Source organism: Canis lupus, chromosome 14 (assembly GCF_048164855.1).
Source record: "Canis lupus baileyi chromosome 14, mCanLup2.hap1, whole genome shotgun sequence".
In the NCBI taxonomy this organism is placed as follows: domain Eukaryota; kingdom Metazoa; phylum Chordata; class Mammalia; order Carnivora; family Canidae; genus Canis; species Canis lupus.
Window position 1 is genome coordinate 37,878,319 of NC_132851.1, and position 22,079 is coordinate 37,900,397.

The window sequence follows — 22,079 nt, forward strand, 5'->3', positions numbered from 1 at the left end:
GAACCCCCCAGGCACCAGATTTTGCTCTTTCAAACACCTCAAAACAAACAAAGAAACAAGCAAACAAACAAACAACCTCAGCAAAACGACATTTAGGAGATGATTTACAAAGGACGACAGCAGCCACGGCCTGGGAGCTGGAGAGACGGGGAGTGACAGGTGGTGGGGCTGAGCATGGGCCCAGGTGCTGGCCCTGTCACTGCCGGCAGGACTCCCGGGGGGCGCGTCTCCCACCCCTCTGCACCCAGAGGGCCTGGGGGGGGGTTCGGAGGTTTAGGAAGGAGCCAGGTGCCCGGATGCTGTGCCCACTCCGTGCACCTGGAAGGTCCAGTGAAGTCCGGAGGCTTGGTCCCCCGAGGGGGCAGCTGCGGGCCTGTGGTGGGAGGTCAGGCGTCCAAGGTGTTGCCCCGGGGCCTCCGCCTCCAGCTGGCGCTGTGGCAAGGTCTTCCCTGGGAACTCTGGGCGGCCCGGGATGGGAGACACGGAGGTGAGCAAGGGTGGCAGGCGGCAGCGGACCCCGGCCCCCCCACCCCGCCCGGGTGCTCCGAGCTCCCCGTCGGCGCGAACCCCGGGCAGACAGCCACGCTGCAGAAGCCTCGGGTGTGGGAGACGAAAACCGGCACTACACACCCGACAAAACCAGAAAACAGCTCCTCAGAGGAAACGCAGGCCAAACAGAGATAAAAACTTCGAGCAAAGCTGTGTGTTGAACATCCCGAGAGATAAGAGGAGGTATTGCAGCCACGAATGCTATAAACTGCTTAATGCGAAAAGGAACATTCTGGAGGTGAAAACCAAGATCACGAGAGAGTTGGAGGCACCAGGGGCCCGAGCTGGAAATGCCACGGGAGGTCCGCAAGACTATGAGTCTTCAGAGAGCTGAACAGAGGACAGGGAGCTGGTTGGGGGGAGACCAGGGGAGAGTAGGGGAGACCGCCGAGCACCCCACACCCCATGCCTGTGTGTTAAGTGTCTCTGAAGCCTCGGGGGGACGAGGACAGAGAAACCCAGGGGGCCAGACCATCAGCGAAGTATGGGAGGAATGTTCCAGAAGCAAGGGGCCCAAGCAGCCAGATAGCAGGAGGCAGGGCCAGAAGGCATGGTGGCTAGGGACAGACGCGGAGCAAGGCGCCCTTGGGAGCCGCAGACACAGGAAGGTGCTGCAGGCCGGCCCGCGGGAGGGACGAAGGTCTAACGTCCAGGATGGCTCTGAAGTCTCTGGCCACACCCAGGGCAGTGGGACATTATCGCCAACGTGACAATGATCTCGTCAAACAGGAAAGAACTGACCTGCAAAGCCAACGAAAAGTGTATTTGGGGCCTTTGGGGAATTCTGATCTGGGAGACACAGATCCAGCAGGCAATGGAAATGTGCTGGGAGAGGGGAGGAGAGAGAGATTCTCTTCATTTTCCAAAGATTTTATTTATTTATCTGACAGAGATAGTGCGCACAAGCAGGGGGAGCTGCAGGCAGAGGGAGAGGGGGAAGCAGGCTCAGCAGGGAGCCCGAGTGGGGCTCATCCCAGGACCCCGGCGTCATGACCTGAGCCGATGGAGCCGCCCAGGGGCTCAGAGAAAGAGTTTATAAAGGCAGAAACCACAGGCTTATTATGGAAGCCGTTTGAAAGGACTACGATTGGCGGAGGCAAAACTGATTCAGGTTGGTCCCCACTGGATAGGTCCCTCTGCTGGTCGCCGGGGCGGTGCTCAGCGAAACAAGCCTCACTCTGGGAAACGCAACACGACGTGGCCGTTTGTGGTTCGCACGGCCTCAAGTTCACCCTCATCCAGGGGTGGGCGTGCAGGAGACCAACGTCCCTGGTGGCCTCTGCTGCCACCCCGACAGTCCTGACTTCATTTCAGATGTTTCTGTCCACGATCTCCAACACAGAGTCCGGAGTGAAACAACAGAGAGATTTCCAGAAATGCCTGTTGGCCACCTGTACTTCCCAAACACCTTTTTCAGGAAGCTGCTGTGTGTGCGCGCGCGTGTGTGTGTGTGTCCTCAAAGGGAGAGAGCAGGCCAGGAAAGAGGAAGGTTTGGGGTATCCGGGACGCTGTCCTCGGCTGCCAAGGGCTACGGGGGCCCTAGGCTGAGCTTTGGACACCAAGACGCCTGCAGACAGGCTGGGCTGGCCGGGACCTGGGCGATGAGGTGCCTGCTGTCTCCCGTGAGCCCTGGGCCAGCTCGCGGTGCCTGCTGAAGTGCCCGACCCACGCTGGAGAGCTGGCGGTGGGCGGCGGCGTGCACAGAAGCCGGCTCAGCCTCGGAGAGGCTCTTGTCCACTCTCAGGGAGGCTGAGCCAGGCTGGCGCCTGGACACTGGTGGGCTCCGCTAGCTTTGCAGCCAAGGACAGCCTGCGTGCCCCGTGCCCCGGTATTAGCACTGCTCTGTTGACTATACATAGGTGCCTTACATTTTAAAGATATGCCTGACATGCTTCACACAATGACTTAAATTTAAAAAAAAGGACAGAATTTTAGAACACACATACATGGGCTATGGACTTTGTTCTTTGTTTTTCCCTGACTCCCACACTGGGAAGGGTCCGCAGGCTTCTCTGCAGGGAGCGTGGAGGCTGGTCACGCCGGCCATTTACCGGCCAGGTAACTGCTGCAGGCAAGTCTCCTAGACCGCCGAGCCTCCCTCCATCTGTAAACAGGGGTCATAAAGACCTGTTCCCGCTTTGTGGGGTGCCAAGACTCGGGCCTGTGATGGTGGGCCTCAGTGACGAGTCACGTCCACTTTGGGGCAGTCCTGGGCTGGTCTAAGGAAGAGCCACCAGCCCCCAAGTCCCTGGAGCTGAAGTCAGCCAAGGCCATGGCCAGGCCTGGGGTAGGTAGGGCTGGTGCGGTTCGGGACCAAACTGAAGTCTCCAGCAGGCGAGACCAGGAGGTGGCAGTGGAGGTTGAGTTAAGCCTGGAGAATGGGTGGGACTTGCAGGAGGGCTTCCAGAGCCTGGGTGTGGGAAGCATCCACAGTAGGACAGGTGGTGGTGGGGGCACCCAGGGCCCATCTCAGGGCTGGGACCTCTGGGAGAGGGCTTTATGCTCCAGCTGACATTTGGCTCTTCTACTTTCGGGGCCAGTAGACCCAGACAAGCCATGAGCTTTCCGAATCTCACCTTTCTCAACTGTAAAATGGGTGCATGAGGTTGTCCCTCTGAAAAGGCTGGTGGTAAGAAAATGAAATGGACAGAAATCACTTGGTCAACCATAGGGCTGACCATCCCCAGCATTATTTGGATGCTGGGGGCAGCAGCCTGTATTCCCAGAAGTGGCCTATTTTCTGGGATGGGAGGCATACCGTGGACTTGGTCATGTTCTCCAGGGCCAGCTGCATGAATGATTTCTGCCAGGCCTCTTCCAGGGAGTTGCTGGCTTCAATGACTGCCTCCAGGACGTGGAAAAGCCGGAACTTGTGCCGGGAGGAGATCTGTGGGTGGCAAAGTGGGCAGAGGCTCAGGGACAGACTGGGTCTGGTCACACGGGGAGTTGGCTGCCAGTGTGGGGAGGCTGAGGAGGCCAAGGAAGCCAGAGGGGGAGGGCCCCAGTGGATGCACTTGGCCATTTGTCCAATAATCATTTAGTGAATATTTATTATGAGCAGGCCCTGAACTAGGTTCTACAGAGACAGATGAATAAAAGTTTGTCTCTACCTTCAGGAACTGTTATGGGATTTTAAAAACATTTTGCCTCTATAGTCAGTTCATTCATTCATTCACCCATTCATTAAAACTTAATCATATCTTCCCCCTAATTATCCATCCATCTATCAACCTATCCATCCATCCACCCATCCACCCACCCACCCATCCACCATCCAACCATCTATCCATCTATTCAACCATCCACCCCCATCTATCCATCCATCCACCCATCCCCATCCATCCATCCATCCATCCATCCACCCATCCACCTATCCATCTAACCATCTATCCATCCCTCTCTGCCACTTAATCACTCTGTGACTTTAGGCAGATCACTTTCCTTTCCTAAGTCTGTTTTCTTATCTATGGGGATCATAACATCTATATCATGAGACTATTCTGAGGATGGCCCACCTTCCTTCCTCCCCATTTAGCTCATTGGACATATGAGGAGATAAACTTGCCTCAAATAATTTAGCAGCACCAAAGAGCCAAGATTTGAACCAGCCTTGAGGTCTGGCCCTCCCCACTACTCCCCATGCAGACCCTCCAATGGCCCAAGCAGCTCCCACCTCTGGATTGTCTACCAAGTAGTCATGGATGGTTTCCAGCACCAGGTTGGGGGCTCTGTAAGCCATGCCTTTGATCTTCTTGATGATGTACTTCAGATGGAGGGGATCTGACCCATTCAGGTCACGGAGCATCTTGAAGCAAATGGCTAAAGGAGATGGAAAAAGGTGTGGGGTGGAAGTGCTGTGGGAAGGTTATATTGTGCCAGCAGGGACAGGTGAGCAGGGAGGGGGTAGGGCCAAGGAATGGGAAATAGTGTTCTGAAAATGAGGACTAAAGAACCATACACAGTGGGAATTCCTGGGCCACCTAACTATCCAAACAGTCCTCCTGGAGTTCGAGATAGGGTAGGAAGCAGGAATGCATGCAGGTTTCACACCCTTATATACCCATGTATATTTCTATCCATTTGTTGATTATACCACTTTTTCATGCCTCCATTCATCCAATCATCTATCATCTACCTATCCATTGATCCATTTGTCCATCCACCCACACATTCCTCCATATGTCTGTTTGTACATCATTTCATCTATTCATTCACTTCTCTGTCCATCCTTACACTCACGCACCAATCCATGCAGTAATAAATGCATCTAGCTGTCCATCATATGCTCATAAATTTATCTACCCACCTGTCCATCCACCCACCCATTCATAAATTTATCCATCTATCCATCCATCCATCACTCATCCACTCAAATTAGCCATCCATCCCTCTGTCCCTCCATCTATCCATTCCTTCACCTCTTCACCCTCCATTTAGTCATTCAACATTCAATGATGTTCCTTCTCTGTGGTCATAGCACTGTGAATGAGGCCTCAAAGAGGAGTCAGGACCCAGCTCAGTTCTGAGGGAGCCTTCAGCCATGGGAGCCCTACCCAGTATCAGTGGATTTGGTTCTGTAGTTGTATAGAAGGCCCTGGGCACACAGAGAGGGGAGGGGCAATACATCCCAAAAAAGATGGCCATTCAGGACTGGCTACTCAGAGGAGGTGGCAATTTAACTTTGCCTAGAAGGATGAAGGCAAGTCATCCTTTGAATGAGGGGAACAGCATTCCTGTGAGAGGGTCAGGCCTAGGTTGAGGTCCTAAGGTGTGAAGAGGTGTGGTAAGAAAGTGAAAGATGAGGTGTGAGGGAGGGAATTTTGGGGCTTTGGATGGTGCCTCAGGAGGCATGAAGAGGCCAAAGAGGTTGTATAGGGTTCATTGCTGAAAGCCTCATTATGTCTACAAGGTCCTTGACATCTATAAGGTCTCGGGGTGGGGTAGGGGGTGGTAGATTCCCTCTGGCCCTCATTCCCCAGGACTTTTTTGAGTGGAGGGACCTGATGGAGTCTGTTATTGACCACCCATCTCTACCTTGCAGAGTCCCAGGGCTGGTGATCACCTGCATTGTAGGCTTCCTCCATGAACATCTTGTGCTCCTTGGGCATCAGAGCAGCCTGGCTGCTCCGTGACTTGCAGAGAAGAATGGTGGTGGGGTGTGCCTGTTTGTCCCTGTGAGCAGGGTCCTGAGGTACCTTCATACAAGACAGGTCCTTCATGGATCTGGAGATAGGGGAGGAGATTCTGAAATGGAAAAGAAGTCCAGGGTGTACATATCTGGGCACCTTTGTGTGCATTCATGAATGCAAGTCCAGTAGACACTGAGAGCCATGTTGGTCAGGATCAGGCTTGGTAACATGCTTTGGTGTGTCTGTCCTTCTATTTAATAGTCTGGCTGAATTCCAAGGGGGGGAGAGTAAAGAGGGAGTCTGGAGGGGATGCCATTAAGTAGGCAGCATTGCCTGTGGGCCTGGAGAGGGGGATGCCGGTAAGTAGGCAGCATTGCCTGTGGGCCTGGAGAGGCCTGGCTTCCCAGCAAGGGCTGGTGGCATAGACGTGGCTGGCAGGACCAGGAGGGCTCCAGGTATGGCATCCCCAGCTCTAGCTCTTGCACTGACCTGGAGGAGCCTGTCTTTTCAGGGCCACACATGAGACTGCCCTGGCTACTCAGATGTCACTGAGGAGCCTTTGAGGGAGATCCAAGAGTTGTGGGAGCAGGAGCCATGAAAATGGATCCACTGGACCATAACTCCATCTGTGCTCCACAGTCCACCAGCCTGGTCCTTGAGAACAATTACATGTGTGTGATGGAGACACTGAGAAGAACTATGTGGCAGGGACAAGGAAATGACATCTGCTCCTTGAAACTGGTTTCTTCCTACTTCTGCTTCCCCTCCTCTTCTTCTGCAAATATGGGGATAGGAATCCCTCAGACTGTGCCCATTGCCAAAGTGGTCCAAAAAAGGAGGCATTCTTCATTTAGGGGGTGGTGACAACTTCTTGGATCCTCCTGGCAGGATTGGGTTCTACTCTACACTCTGGGACCTCATTTCTTGTTCACTCTCAGTTCCTGGTTCCCAAGTACTGACCACAGTCATGGTGTGTCCTTTCTAGCTGTTAAGGATATAATAAGGACATAAGGATATCTAATGTTTGATATTAGTGGGTTTGTATATTTTTTTCTCAATTTTTGAGTCATTTAAGGCAGGAGGGGGGATCTAGTCCTTGTTGTTCCATCTTGGAGGGAAGCCCTGGTGTTGTTTTCATCATCTTCAGGACTTTGGGTTTTTCCTGGGTGCAGTGAGGAACCATAGAGGGTTCTGAGTGACATGATCTGACATACATTTCTTATGTGGTAGAACAAATTAATGGATAAATGTTAAGAGACGAACCACCTTCTGATATACCACATAATGTACCTATTGAATTTGTTCATGGTTTGTTGTCTTGCTCACATCAAATGAAAAATTATCAGGCACACATGGCAGCAAGAAAATATGACCCCTAAGTAGGAGAAAAAAAAGTAATTGATCAAAAGCGACACAGAAATGACACAAATAAAAAAAAAAAAAGAAATGACACAAATGATAGAATTAGTAGACAAGGACATTAAATGTTATTGTAACAATATTCAACATGTTCAGCATGATGGATTAAAACATAAGCTTCGTAAGGAGAGACATGGAAAGAAAACAAAATGAAGAATACAACGTTTGAGATTAATACACTGGATGAGTTTAAGGGCAGATTAGACACAGTAGAAGCAAAGATCAGCGAACTTGAAGACACTACAGCAGGAACTATCAAAAAAATGGAACACAAATAGAAAAAAAGGCTGGAAAAAATGGAACAGAGCAGCAGTAAATTGTAGAACAATCTCAAAGGGCATAGTGTGTGTGTAATGTGAATCCTCATGGGGGAAGAAGGGGGAAAGAATATAATATTTGAAGAAATAATATCTGAGGTTTCTAAATTAATAAAAACTAAAAATCCCACGAATCCAAGAAACTCAATGAACCTCAAGTGAAAGAAACATAAAGAAAACTATACAAAATGATCTTGAAATAAAATTGCCTAAAGCCAATGCTTAGAGAAAATCTTAAGAAAGAAAGCCAGAGGAAAAAGGTGGATTATAGGCAAAAGTTTAAGACAAGAGCAAGAGTATAGTTATAGTCAGAAATAATGCAAGCCAGGAGAAATGGAGCAACATTTTAAAGCACTAAGAGGAAAAAAAATACCTGGCAAACTAGAATTCTACACACAGAGAAAAAAATTTAAAAAATTGACAGTAAAACCAAGCCTTTATCATATGCACTAAACCTGAAAGAATTTATAATCAGCAGATCTTCACCATAAGAAATGTTTGTGGAAGTCTGTCAGAGAAGGAAAATAATACCAGATGGAAATATGGAAATTCTTTTCTTACACAGAAGAATAAAGAGCAGTGGAAATGGTAAATATGTAGGCGAATGTAAAATATTTCTCCTGATTGTTCAAGTTTAAAGTAAAAATAACAATGCTTTGTAGGGCCTAAGCAAATATAGAAGTAAAATGTATGTCAACAGTCCCATAAAGGCCAGCAGAGGGAAATGGAAATAAGATGTTGTAAGATTCTTACACTATAAGTAAAGTAGCATAACATCATTTGAACGTAGACTGAGATATGGTAAACTTGTAAACTATAAGCCCTAAAGCAATCACTAAAAAAATCAAAGAGTAAACTAAAATATATATAGCTAATAGGTCAACAAAAGATATAGAGGAAAAGAGAAGCAAACAGAAGAAGAAACAAAGTGAAAATAAATTGCAAGGTGGTAGATTAAAACCAAATTATATCAATAGTCACATTAAATGTAAATGATTTAAATATCTCAATCAAATAGCAGAGAGTGTCAAATCGAATAAAAAATCAAGACCCGAGTATAACCTACCTATAAGGTATATGCTGGAAATGGAAGAGACACAAATAAATGAAAAATAAAGGATGAAAATGATATACCATGCTAACAATAATCTGAAGAGAATTAGAGTGGCTATATTAATGTCAGCTAAAGTATAATTGGGTGCTAATAACATAACCAGGGATAAAGAGAATGAATTCATAATGATAAAGGCATCATTTTACCAAGATGACTTACAATTCTAAATGTTCATGTACCTAACAACAGAGCTTCAAAATATATAAAACAAAAAAAGATAGAACTCAAAGGAGAGATAATTGAAGAATAGTTGGATCATAGTTGAAGATTTCAGCATCCCTCTGTCAGTAATTGATAGAGCAAGAAGATAGATAATCATTAAGGATATTAAAGATTTGAACAGTACCCTTAGCAAATGGAATCTAATTGGCATTTACAAAACTCTCCATTTAACAACAGAAGAACACACATTCTTTTCAAGTGGATGTGGAACATCTGCCAAGATAGATCATGTTCTTGGGCCATAAAATAGTCTCAGTAAGTTTAAAAGGATTCAGATCAAACAAAGCATACACTTTGACCACAATATAATTAAAGTAGAAATGAATCACAGATAGATAGATGGGAAATCCCAAGTATTTTGAAACTAAATAACAATTTTAAATAATGCATGAGTCAAGAAGAAATTGAAAGTTAAAAAGTATTTTGAACTGAATGAAAATGAAAACACAATATATAAAAAATACATGAGATGCAGCTAAAGCAGTGCTTTGAGGGAAATTTATAGCATGAAAACCTATAGCATTAGAAAAGAATAGAGGTCTGAAAAACTTAAAAACTAGGGTGAAAGGGGCATATGAAGCCCAAAGAAAGAAAATGATAAAAAGTAGAGCAGAAATCAATGAATAGAAAACAGAAAAACAATAGAGAAACATCAGTGAAACCAAAAGCTGACTCTTTGAAGAGATGACTGCATTTGACAAACCTCTATCAAGCTTTATTAGGCCAAAAAGGAAGAAGACACAAATTATTAATATCAAGAGTGAGGATGGGTACATCATTAAAGATCCAGCTTACAGACATTAAAAGGATATGAAAGCATATTATGAACAACTCTATACTAATAAATCTGACAACCCAGATAAAATGGATGAGTTCCTTAATCATAAAATCCAAAGCTTAAAATTAAGAAGAACTAAAAAACCAGAGTAGCCCTTTGTCTACGATTAACATTCGATTTGTAGTTGAAGGCCTTCCCTCAAAGAAAACTTTAGGCCCTGGTGGCTTTACTCTTAAACTCTACCAAGTATTTAAGGAAGAATTGGTATCAATGCTATAAAACTCGTGTAGAAAATTAAAGAGGAGGGAATGCCTCCTAGCTCATTCAGTGAGGTGAGCCTTAGTACTTGATACCAAAACCAAAGAAATTCTTAATCTAAGAATCCAAAATATATAGACATGCACATCTACCATGACTAGGTGGGCCTTATCCTGGGCATGCAAGGCTGGTCAACTTTTGAAAATCAGTGTAACTCACCATATTGGAAGATGAAAGAAGAAAATCATATAATTACCTCAGTAGATGCAGAGAAAGCATAGGCAAAGAAAACAAAATTCAACATCTATTCACGATAGAGACAAGAATGAAAAGAACTTGCTTAACTTGATAAGAAGCATCCACAAAAATCCTACAGCTAATGTCATACTTTGTGGTGAAGACATCCATGTTTTCCCCACATCATTGGGAATGAGGGAAGGATGGATGTCTGTTCTCACCACTTCTATTCAACCTGGTACTGAGGGCTCAGTCAATACAAACAGGTAAGAAAAGAAATTAGAAGTGTGTAGACTGGGGCAGCCTGGGTGGCTCAGCGGTTTAGCGCTGCCTTCAGCCCAGGGCCTGATCCTGGAGACCCGGGATTGAGTCCTGCATCGGGCTCCCTGCATGGAGCCTGCTTCTCCCTCTGCCTGTGTCTCTAGCCCCCGCTCTCTCTCTGTGTCTCTCATGAATAAATAAATAAAAAATCTTTAAAAAAAAGTGTGCAGACTGGAAAGGAAGAAATAAGCTATCTTAACTTAGGATGTTATCACCTAGTTAAAAAATTCCAAAGAACCTACAAATAAGCTACTAGAACTGAACAGTGAGTCCAGCAAATTTGTGAAAATAAAGTCAGGATACAATAATCAGTCATGTTTCTCTATACTAGCCCTGAGCAACTGGGAATCGAAATTAAAATGGTGCCATATACAGTAGCATTAAAGATCACGAGATATTTAGGTACACATCTAGCAAATAATTGCAAGGTCTGAGAACTGTAAAATATAAAATTAGCAATGAAAGTAATCAAGAAGACTTCAACAAGTGGAAAGATATATCATGTTCAACAATATTGTTATGATGTCAGTTTTGTCAAAATTTATCTAAATATTCAATGTGAAAAAGACTCACATGTACAAGACCAGCTGATTTTTTTTTTAAAGTCAGAGCTCTATTCATTTAATTTAATTTAATTTTTAAAAGTCGTCTCCACATCCAATGTGGGACTTGAACTCACAACCCTGAGATCGAGAGTCACATGTTCTATGGACTGAGCCAGCCAGGGGCCCCAAGGTCAACTGGGTTTTGATAAAAGTGCAAAAGTGATTCAACTAAGAAACTGTATTCGACAAATGGTGTGCAATAATTGGAGGTACACATGCAAAAATGCTCAATTTATCCTTCACACTCTATACAAAAATTAACTCAAGATGGATCACAGACCTAAAAGTAAAACCTAGAGTTCTAAATTTCTAGAAGGAAATGTAGGAGAAAATCTTTGTGATCGTGGGTTAGACAAAGATTTCTTAGATGTGACACGAAAAAGCATAATCCATAGGAAAAAAAACGTTAAATTAAGAACTTCTGCTTCTTTTTGAAAAACAAAAATTTAATTTAGATTCATTTTGCCAACATAAAGTATAACACCCAGTGCTCATCTCATCGCGGAGGCATGCGCACTCCTTAATGCCCGTCACCTCATTACCCCATCCCCCCACCCAAGAATTTCTGCTTCTTGAAAGACGCCTAGAAAAAAAATGAAAAGATAAGCTGTGGACTTGGAGGAAATACTTGCAAGTCCCATATCCGATGCAGAACTGTATCCGGGATGTATAAAGAACTCACGAAACCAAACAAAAACTCAAACACAAGCACAAACAATCTAACAAAATACAAAAGATTTGAACAGACGTTCCACCCAAGGAGATAATCCGATGGCAAATAAGCACCTAACCAGTGCTCCCTGTCATTGCTCATGAGGGAGACAAGTCAAAACCAAAGTGGGATAAGACCACACATCTCCTAGGATGGCTAAAAGTGAAGAAAAACCTGGAAATACTACGCGCGGGTGGGTAATCGGGCCTCTCGCAGGGCTGGTGAGGATGCGGGAAGTGGTGCGGCACTTTCTTGGGAGGTCACACATACGCTCACGACCCCACGCTGCTGCTCCACTCCTCGATGTGCGCTCAGGTGACCTAACAACCCACGTTCACACAAAATCTGTACGCGAGCATTTGTTAACGGCTCTGTGTGTGGGACAGCCCCACGCCGAAGAAACGCACGTGTCCTCTGGCACCTGCATCAACTGTGTATTATACCCACGGAAGTACTGACCCGACCAGCAACGAAAAAAAGAAATGAATCGCTGAGAAACAGGACGGCGGCGATGGTCCGCATCATGCGCCACGTGAGCGAAACCAGGCCCTGAAAGCCCCTCGCCGTGTCGCCCCATCTTTCTGACTCTCTCTGAAGAAGGTCACATGCGACAGGAAACCGGTGAGCGGTCCCCTTCCTGGGGACAGGAAGCTGGGGGGGAGGGCTGGCCGCAAGGGGCATGGGGGACCCCGGGGAGCTAGACCTGTTTCAGATCTTTGCATGTGGTGGCGGGTTCACGGCTGTGTGACGTTGTCCAGGCTCTGCACGGCCGTCCACTACGCACGGTGACTCTTACTGCGCGTAAATTATACCGTCACAGAGAAGAAAGCAGGGTATCTAGGAACAGAGGTGATTTCACCCCCTCTCTGGCCTCATTTCCTCCTGCCTTCTCTTGCTGATGCCATTCCGGCCCCAGTGAGCTCCTGCTGCCCCCCCCCCCCAACCACTAGGCGCGTTTCTGCCTCAGGACCTTTGTGCTGGCGGGCCCTTGAGTCTGGGCGACGTCCTTCCTCCAGATAGCTCCTTGGCTCAGTTTCTCACCTCCTTCCAGTCTTGGCTCAGTCACTACCTCCTAGACAAACTTATTTAAGATTGCAGCCTGCCCCTCGCCCTGCCTCTCCACCCCCTGCCCCTCTCTGTTTTTCCCACATCACTCTTAACCTTGTAACATTTTACAACTTACTTTATTGCATCTACTGCTGATTGGCGGTCTGCCCCCTCGGAGGTAGCCCCCCGGGCAGGGTCTCTAGGTCTTGTCTCGGGCCTATGACGGAGCCTGGCACACCCAGCAGGCGCTCAGCAAACATTTGTGGGATGATTGGTAGAGCGATGTATCAAAGCAACAGTCCGTCCATCCCGATCCCTGTGGCAGCCGCCAGCTCTCCCCCCGCAGCCCCCTCGCCAGGCTCCAGCTGCCCAGGCCTGTCCCCCTTGACTGGTCGGCCTTTGCTCTGAGGGGCCCGCTGCCCAGAGCATGGGTCCTTTCTCTTCCTCTCACCCTGTCCCTTCAGGGCAGCGCACAGACGCCCACCCTTTAGCCTCCTGGACTTGGCAGGAGTGTCCCGGGGCTGGGGGTGCCTCCCCTGGACTCCCCGGCTGACTGGCTCCCTTGCACTCTGGTGTCACTGCTGACCCACCCTCTGGACCTTTTCCTCCCCACGTGTCCCTGGGGATGTGCCGTCTGTCGCTGGGTCCCCAACACGTCCCGGGGCAGCTATCAGTGAGGGTCTGCAGAAGGAACGCGTGCGCGGGTGAGTCTGAGGCATGGGGGGGGTTTCCTCAGGCAGTGAGACCCTCCTCCTCCCGTCCTCCCGTCCTCCCATCCTCCTGAGCTGTTGCTGGCAGTCCTGCTTCCTCCAGCTCCCTTCCCAGATGGCATTCACACTCACTCCATCCCATAGCCATGCCCAAGCCGAGGACCCTCCCCGCCATCTGCCTCTGTGGGAGCCCGTGACCGGATGGCCAAGCAGGGGACCCTCCCGGGGTTGCCAGGGATGTTGCATTTCCCCACTCGGCCAGCCCGGCCTCAGCAGGCCCGCAGGGTCTGGGGCATGTGTTGGGATGACGGCGTTTACAGGGTGTCGGGGCAGAGATGGGCTGGGCCTTGGCCGGGGGTGGCTGCGGAGCCCTCCGCAGAGCACAGGGCAGCCTCGGCCCTTCCTGCTGTCATCCCCTCGGTGAGCACTTATTAAATGCTTCTGTGTGCCAGGCACTGCTCCGGGCCCTGGGGGCCGTCTGAACGAAACACACAGAACACCCTTCCTCGTCGTGCTCGCGTTCTAGGGCGGAGGCGATGGGCAGACCCTGTGAGATGGAGAAGCTGAGCAGGGACAGGGTTTGCACAAGCTGTGGGGCTGTGCTAGACGAGCCTGGGCGGGGAGCCCCAGCCAGTGGGGTGCCTGGTGTGGGGGCGCTGGGTGGGAGGAGGATGAGCGCTGTGTGGACGGAGGCCTTCAGGGAGGGGGGCCCTTGCCCCGGCTGCATAGACCGTCCTGCCGGAGAGCGATGGGCGCCCCTCTCGTCCCCTCACCTCCCACCCTCCGCCCCCACCTCATCATACTCCACGCGGTCCTCGCACACCCACCCCACGCTGTGCGGAGACCCAGACAGGCCCAGTGACCTGTCCCAGGATGGTGGGATGGTGGGATGGTGGCTGGCGGGGCTCAGGGCACACTTGAACCTTCCTACCGCCTCGCACAAACCAGCCATTTCCCTGCCGCTCCCAGGAAGCGCGGCCTTTCCGACGGAGGCTGGCTGCTGCCACGGGTTGGGGCCCGGCTCCCCTCCGCATGCAGGGGGGACCTCGGGCTGCTCAGTGTCACCCGCAAGCACTTGGCCCCGTATCCTGCCCTAAAATGGCATCCTAGCCCTCTGACGACCAAAACTGAATATATTTTTAAATACAGAAAAACGACAGAAGCATAGTCAAGCAAACAGCTGCAGAGGGGAGCGTTTTCTCGCCTTAGAAGTGATGATCCAAGATGTGGCAAAGGAGGAGACGGGCCTGACAACACACACATGGAGGCAACTGCGCGCAGATCAAAATAACTGAGTTCAAAGCAGGTACGAAGCTGCTCCTTCTGGAACAGCCCGCCACGATGGGCGCCCCTCACGGGAATCCTGCTCCGGAACCCGCCGGGGATAGTCGGGAGAGCCGGGCCCGCCCCGGGGGCCCACGGAGGGTGCCCGGGGTGGGGGGGGGTCTGAGCTGGCAGGGGAGGGCGCCTGCCGGCCTCTGACCTGCACCCCCACCGGCCTCCCCGGGGCCCAGGCAGGTGGAGCTGCCCGACGGCCGAGGGGCGCCTTCCTCAGGATGCGCCCGTCTTTGCACTACTGTCCATTCCGCAGATAGGAAGCTGAGGCTCAGGGAAGCAGGGGGATAGTGTCAGCCCAGCTTCCCCGTCCCCTCCTTCACGCCTGCAGTGTGGACAGGGCCAGGGACACACGGCCACCCCCCACCCCCAGGCCACACCAGCAGTGGTATTGAATGCAATGCCGTCCCTCCCAGCCTCCTCTCCACCAAGCAAAGGGCTGCCACGTGGGGCTCAACCCCAGGGACTCCTCCTTCCTTGGCTCAGGGCCTGGGCTCAGCCCCCAGATGCGCCCCCGGGGGTGCCCCTCGCTGCCCTGCAGGGAGGTGCTCTCCTGAAAGACAGAGAAGCCAGGGTACCTGTGGGAAGCAGGGCATGGGGCATCCCCTTCTGGGTTCCCACGTGTTCCAGCCTGGCGCTGGGCTGCCCTGGGGTTCTGGGACATGGCTGATGACGTCCTATCAGCCGTGGTGTCGCTCTGTGACTTTTCAGAATGCTGCCCGTCCATGTTGGGATACCTTTGGAGAACCCACAGGCCCCAGGAGTGAGCTCTGTCCTGGGTGGGGCAGCCCTATCTCCGGGTGTCCCCCTCCCCCGCCCCGGCCAGCCTTGACCTCACCCCTGAGGTCACAATGGTCCCAGTGCCCGTGGGCTTCCCAGGGCCAGTGCTGTGGACCTGGGCCCTGTTCTGGGCACAGTCCCTGCGTGTACCTGCATTCTGCATGTGACCTCGGGCTCGGCCCCTCTGTCTCTGGCTTCCGAGGGACCCTGAGACCCCCAGGCCCAGCTGCCCCAAGCCTGGATTCCTGACCTAAGAAACTGTGAGGTAGTAAATGTGTGTTGTTTGAAGCCACTGGGTCTCAGGGTCATTTGTTACCCAGCAACGGATAACCAGCCCATGTTCTGTTCCAGGGAGAGTGGGAATTAGGTTATGGCCTCCCATCACCCGGCGCCACAGTCCAGCTGCAAGGCCGTGGAGAGAGCGGGGTCCCAGCACGGCCCCTTGTCACCATACTCGGCTGCTGGAAGCCCTACGGGTGGGGCTCCCCTTGGAGCGAGGGACTGCTGGGACGCTGACCAGCCACCTCCAGCCCCAGGCGTGGCTCCCCCTGCCCAGCCGGCCCCCGGGCTCAAGCCCCTGCAGCCACACGGTGCATGCAGCCCTGCACCCCGGAAACAGCCATGTGTCTGCGACCAGGGCCCTGCTGGGGGAGGCCTCATAGACGACAGACAGCCCCCGCTCACCCCTGAGGCCGTGGGCATCCCCCGGGGTTCAGACTCCAGCTCTGGGACTGACTTGTCTGAAGCTGTGAGCTTTGCCCAAACCGGGCTGACTGTGCCCTCCTCCCCCCAGGGGCTTCGGGTTTTCTGTGAGATGTGTTCGGTGCACAACAGAGCCCGGATTCCCCCCAAGGCCCAGAGCTGAAGCTCTGAAATGGGAAGGGTCTTGCTGGAAACCCTGAGCCTCACTGGCTCCCTCCCAGAGCCCCGAAGGGCGGAGAACTAGGCCCATGCGCTCGTTTGTGAGGGCAGGTGCCTGGAAAGCCGGACCCTGCAAAGCTGCCAGGCAGGTGTTTGGGGGGGCGGGCGCCCCTTCTCTGAGACTCATCCTCTGATGCCTCTGGAGTGTGCCTGGGGCACCTGGTGGCCTTGGCCAGGGGTGTGCTGCAGCTGCCCTCTCAAAGGCTCTCATGTCTGTTCCCAAATTTCCAGGAATCTTGAGAGCTGGTTGTTAAGCACAGCCACAGAAGCTCACCACGAAATGCGTTGTATGACAAACAGGTGACACATACCCCGAACTCATCACTTCCGGATCATTCGACTAGATTTCACTGTGCCCTAGGGGTTATTGACAGCCAGGGATCTGTCTGCGGGGAGCCATCCTGCACCTCTGTGGGACTCTGCACTGCAGGGATGCCCGTGGCAGGAGATTAGCCCCAGCGGGGGGACCCCATGGCCGCCCATGAGGCACAAGTGGGGCCCCCCTTTCTCTTCAGAGAGCTCCCTTGTAGATGTTTGCCAGGCTGGTTGCGCAGCATGGGCCAACCCGTGTCTCCCCCACTTGGGAATTTGCAACTGGGGCCAAGACTAGACCTTGGGGTTGGGAGGGGGGCCCCTAGGGCTGCCCATCCCCCTTTAAGGGTCCAGGCAGGGGGGAGGCGACAGAGGAGGGGACAAGCCTGGGGCCCTGCAGATTCTGGCCCCTTTGGGCCTTTGCGGGTTCCGGCCACGCCCTGGGCTAATCCACTTTTCTGCAGCCTCCTCTCTGAGGGAGAACCTTCCGGCAAGCCCTGGCCAGGTACGATGAAGGAGCCGCTTCCGAGGGGGCACACTCCGGTCCCTGCAGGTTCAGGCCAGACTAGATGCCTGGGAATTTGATCTTCACACCGGGGCGGTGGGAATGGATGAGCCTCCCTGTGGACCCTCCTCTGCTCTGGGGGACGCGGGGAGGTCACGGGCTGTGACCTGGGAGCTGACATCTGTCCCTCTCCCCACTGCTCACCACCAACATGGCCAGCTGTCAGGGTCGAACTGCTGCCGGCTGGGTCATGCCTGGTGCCCCTGCTGAGACCCAGGGCATCCTTGCACCAGGGGCACCGCCTCTGAGGGATGCGGGCTCCCTGCCTGGGAGCGCTCACCACCCCGGACGGGGCTGAAGCCCAGAGAGGGGAGGTGGGCGGGAGGTCACACAGGGTCGGGGTGCCCCGCGGACCCTCACGCCACTCCTAGGGGGCAGGCGGGGCTGGCAGGGAGGTGCCCGCCTGTCCCTCCCCATGTGGCCGGCAGATGGCGCTGTGGGCCCAGGCAGGCCTCCGGCCACTTCATCCCTGCAGCCCTCCCCACCCCGCAGCCCTCCCTGCCCAGAAGGCGTTTGGGGAGGGGGCCCTGGGCAACCTGGGGCTGCTGACCCCACTGCCCACGGGGAGGCGGGTGCTGCGGGCCAGCGCCAGCTCGCTCCCCGCTCGACGCCTCTGCGCAGGGTCCCTCCAGCTCCACCCTTGCGAGGGACCACGCCAGGGGATGCTGCTACTGCCCCAGGGCGGGGTGGGGGGGCACCTGCCACCAGGCCTCCCTCTACCCGCACCCCCTCCTGCTCCGGGCTGCAGCCAGGTCAGCCCCTGGGGCCTTGAGCGGTGCCTTCCCCTGGAATGCCCTTGACAAAGACTCTCTGCTTGGTCAAGCTCCGGAACCTTCTTCTGGGCCCAGCTGCGCCCTCTTATGACGTCCAGTTTTAGCAAGAAGCCCCCCACCCGAAGGCCCCCCACCTCTGATCAGTGTCCTCATCCCCCCACCACGCTGGACCCTAGAGCGACCCCAGAGCCCTGGTCTCTGCACCTGTTATGATAGCTCCCCTTCCAATAAATCCCTCTCACCCTCTTCAACAAGTGTCATCCTATTGTTTTAACACCCAGTCCCTCCCCACCACACCCCTGCTTTCGTAGGGAAACTCTTTGCACTCCCCTATTTGCCCTCAGGCCCCCCCCCCCCCCCCCCGTCACCTCCCCACCTCCCCAATGAGGCCACCCCTGCTTTCCCTGGGCTCCCATAGCATTTATTCATATTTATTCAGCGTGAACTCTCCCAGTGCAGGCTCCTGCTGGGCCCCCAGGGGGGAGGGAGGGGGGGAAGGGAGGGGGAGGCGGGGTAGTGACAGCAGGTGCCTCGCAGACAAGTTCCCTCCGGAGGACCGGAGGACCTGGAGGACCGTGCCCCAGGAGACAAGGGGCCCCATCTGACCCCCTGACCTCTCATATTGCTTAAACGCATGGAGTACGACGAGCCTCAGGGGGCTTCGTAAGCAGGGCCGGGATCCCACCCAGGCTGGGGCTCTGGGACCTCTCGCTGCTGCTCCCCCTTCTGGGCCTTGGGCTCCGTGGCTCTACTTCCGGCCCCAGCACTTCCTACATCAGGGCGGGCGCCACCCCTTCCCTGAGCCTCCTGTGGGCGCGGGTGAGGGCGTCTGCCTGCCTGCAGGCCCCTGCGGTGCAGCCCGTGGCCCCCGGTCAGTTGGGTGCTGGCAGCCCACCCAGGCTCACTCTGCTCCGTCCACGCACACACTCGTCCGCCCCGGGCTCCAGCACCGTCACTGCTCTGGGCAGCCTTTGCTGACGGCCCTGGCCAGCCTCGTGCGCCTGCCCCGGCCCCCCAGTCCCGGGGGGTCCCCTCTAGCCCTCGTGCTCCATGAAGGTGGACGACGGAGTCCTCCCTGCTGCACCCCAGCACCCAGTAGGCCCCCATGACGAGCCCACCGGGTGAGAGCAGCAGGTGCGCTCCCTTGTGGAGGCTGCCCCGGCGGGGGGGTGGGGGTGGGAGTGGGGGCGCTCCTTGTGTCTGGCCCCGGGGTCCCCACAGGTGCGTGGCCCAGGACACGCTGTGCTTTCCAGGGTCCACACCGCTTTCTAGATCCCTCTCCGAATCTGTCACAGAAGAAAGCAGAGAAAGGTTTTCTCCTCCACTTTCTGGAAATGAGGTTTTAAAAATAACTCGGAGGTGGTGGCAGCGCCAGGAGGGGATTATCTGGGGGTTCGGGCTGCGTGGGGCCTCTGCTCCTCGGGTCTCCCCGCCCCCCGCCTCCCCCTGCGTGGCTCTCTCCACCTGGACACCCTGGGCGGCCTCTCAAGGAGGCAGGCACCTCCCTCCCTAGAGATGGGGAGTCACAGAGGGAAGACACACTGTGGGAGCGCTGCTGAGAGGGGAGGAGGCCTGGGAGGAGATGGTAGCCGAAGGAACGCCTGCGCCTGGGCCGTGACTCCAAGCTGGAGAAGGGGCCTGGCCCCCGTGGTCTCCCCAGGTCCTTGCTGCCCTCCCTTCTCTGGTGAGCTCATCACTCACCGGCCACATGGCCTCCTGGGCGACTTCGTGCTCCTCAAGCACCGTGTCTTTCCTGCCACAGGGCCTTTGCATATGCAAAGGGTTTCTCAGACCCTCTTTCTCCCCACTTCACACGACATACTGTCCTTCCTTAACCTCAGCTCGATGTTATTTCTCCCGCGAAGCTGTCTCGGGTCACAGACCAGGACATGGGGTGTCCCCACGGCCCCTTCCCAACTCCCTGACAGCTTCCTTCTCCAGCCTTTGTCATGATTGATAGTTGTTTTATTTACTGACTTGTCTTTCATGCCTCCGTGAAGGTAGGGACCGGGGAGCAGGTGACACAGTTTCTGCACCCGCATCACCTGGGCGCTTACTGTTGGTGTTTCAGGGCCGGCCTGTCGTCTTTGAGGGGGCTCCAGGCCGCTGGCTGACGATGGCCCCACACTTAGGCACGGGGAGAAAGGCGCTCTACTGCCGTGACCCCATGCGTCGCCACTGGCCCCGGGCATCGGGGTGGGGTCTGGAGGTGCGGTCGAGCCTGGCCCCCCCCCCCGCCTCCTTCCACCCCCACAGCGTGCCCTGGGACTGCTCCTCAGGTGACCTCTTGTCCTCACACCATCTGCCTTCGGGTGCGGTGGGAGGCTGCATCCCCCCGGGGACGCCGACGTTCAAATCCCTGGAATCGGTGATTGTTATCGTGCGCGGCAAAGCAGGATTTTGTGGCTGTGATGAAGTCAGACAGCCTCAGATGGGGAGATTATCCCAGATTTTCTGGGGGGCCCCTCAAGGCAATCACACGAATCCTGGAGGGGCAGGAGGAGCTCTGATACACGGAAAGGAGGCCATGCCACTGCACAGGCAGGCAGTGGGGCGACGCGGCCACACACGGGGAGGCCAGCAGCCCCCCGCCCCCTGGAAGCTGGGAGACACAAAGCACAGATTCTCCCCTGGAGCCTTCGCGGGGAGCGTGGCCTGCGGACACCTGGGTTCCGACCCCCGGCGACACAGTCGGTGGTGATTGGTCACGGTCGCCCTAGCAAACGAACGCAGGGCGCCAAGACACCTGGGGTCTGTGTGCGTGGTGGGGGCAAGCTGGAAGCCGTCCTGCAGGTGCTGGCACCCGCCCGCTCAGGTGTGGGTGCCCCTCCCAGCCTCCCCGGCAGCCAGGGGCACCTGGGGACATGGAGCGACAGCATCCATGTGCGCTTCCCTCTCGTGCTCTTGCAAGGACTGCCTGTTGCCCCTCTGCCCTTCTGGGATGCCCTGCGGCTTGATACCCGAAGGGCACCGCCCGCATGGGGGCACCACCTGCATGGGGGGCGCAGCTGGGGGGAGCCCCCACCCCAGGGAGCTGCCCTGGCCACTGCCGCAGACGCTGCAGGAGGGACGAGGCTCCCTGGACTGGGGGCTTTGTTCCCACGGCACCCTGGTCGATCCGGCTCCGCTGAGCGGCCGCGACGTGGTCCTGCCCCCGGAGGCGCCCAGGCATGGTGTGCAGAACACGGATGTTGGTGGCGGTATCATGTGGTCCTGCATTGACCCCATGCTGTGGAAGCCTGAGCCGCCACCCAGCGCCGCCACCGCCCCGACTGAGTGGCTGGAACTTGGGATGATGGAGAACACGCCCCTCACGTGACTTACCGGCACCCCCGTGCCCGTGGGCCTCCGGCTGGAGGTGCCCCTGGCCCATGAGTGCGTGGGGGCCGGTGCTCAGCCTCCATATGGGGCCTGGCCTGGCCGGGGGCTCAGGAGGTGGGTTGGGCCAAAGGAGGGTGCTGTGCCTTGCGCGGGGGCACTGCTTCTCGGGACCCCGCCATGGCCCTCAGGGCCGGGGCCTCGGGAATGCTCCGCGGGGCCTGTGCTCATGGTGGGGGAGGGCGCTCAGGGTGGAACTGGGGAATCCGGGGGACCCTGTGCCCCTGTCGTTGTGTGCGAGCGTCAATGCACCAGCAAGAGCTCGCAGAGCAGAGCTGGGGAGGGTCCGGCCTTGGTCCCCCCAGCTCAGAGACTGGAGCTTCCCCCTCCCGAGGTCCAGCCGGCTGGGACGGGGGCACTTCTTTGTGTCCGGGGTGCATTTCCACTCCTGTCACATTGTGTCATCCTTCAGCACACTAATGTTTTAAACAAAGATTTTATTTGTGTCTTTACTGGGGGAGCGCACGTGTGCGAGCGGGGGGAGAGGGTGGAGGGAGGGAGACTCCCAAGCAGACTCCCTGCTGAGCGAGGGGCCTGAACCAGGGTGTGGGGCTCTACCCCACGAGCCTGAGATCACGGCCTGGGCCGAAATCAGGA

At 54.3% G+C, this 22,079-nt stretch overlaps 1 protein-coding gene and 1 long non-coding RNA gene across 5 annotated transcripts in view; one reads left to right on the forward strand and one right to left on the reverse strand.

Annotated features, from left to right (window-relative positions):
- LOC140603916 (maestro heat-like repeat family member 5) overlaps positions 1-15,575 on the reverse strand; it is a 72,717-nt gene extending 57,142 nt beyond the window's left edge. For all 4 annotated transcript variants that reach the window (XM_072774688.1, XM_072774687.1, XM_072774689.1 and 1 more), the window contains exons 1-4: positions 15,332-15,575; positions 5,612-5,793; positions 4,223-4,368; positions 3,308-3,436 (exon numbers count right to left, since the gene is read on the reverse strand). In XM_072774688.1, coding sequence (XP_072630789.1) covers positions 3,308-3,436; positions 4,223-4,368; positions 5,612-5,793; positions 15,332-15,480 — 606 coding nt within the window. In that variant the 5' untranslated portion in view covers positions 15,481-15,575. The remainder of the gene's footprint in view (positions 1-3,307; positions 3,437-4,222; positions 4,369-5,611; positions 5,794-15,331) is intronic.
- LOC140603919 (uncharacterized) lies at positions 15,377-17,698 on the forward strand. Its single transcript, XR_012006930.1, has 4 exons — positions 15,377-15,798; positions 15,885-16,009; positions 16,686-16,754; positions 17,231-17,698. It is a non-coding gene; the product is annotated as an uncharacterized lncRNA (long non-coding RNA).
- The last annotated feature ends 4,381 nt before the right edge of the window (positions 17,699-22,079 follow it).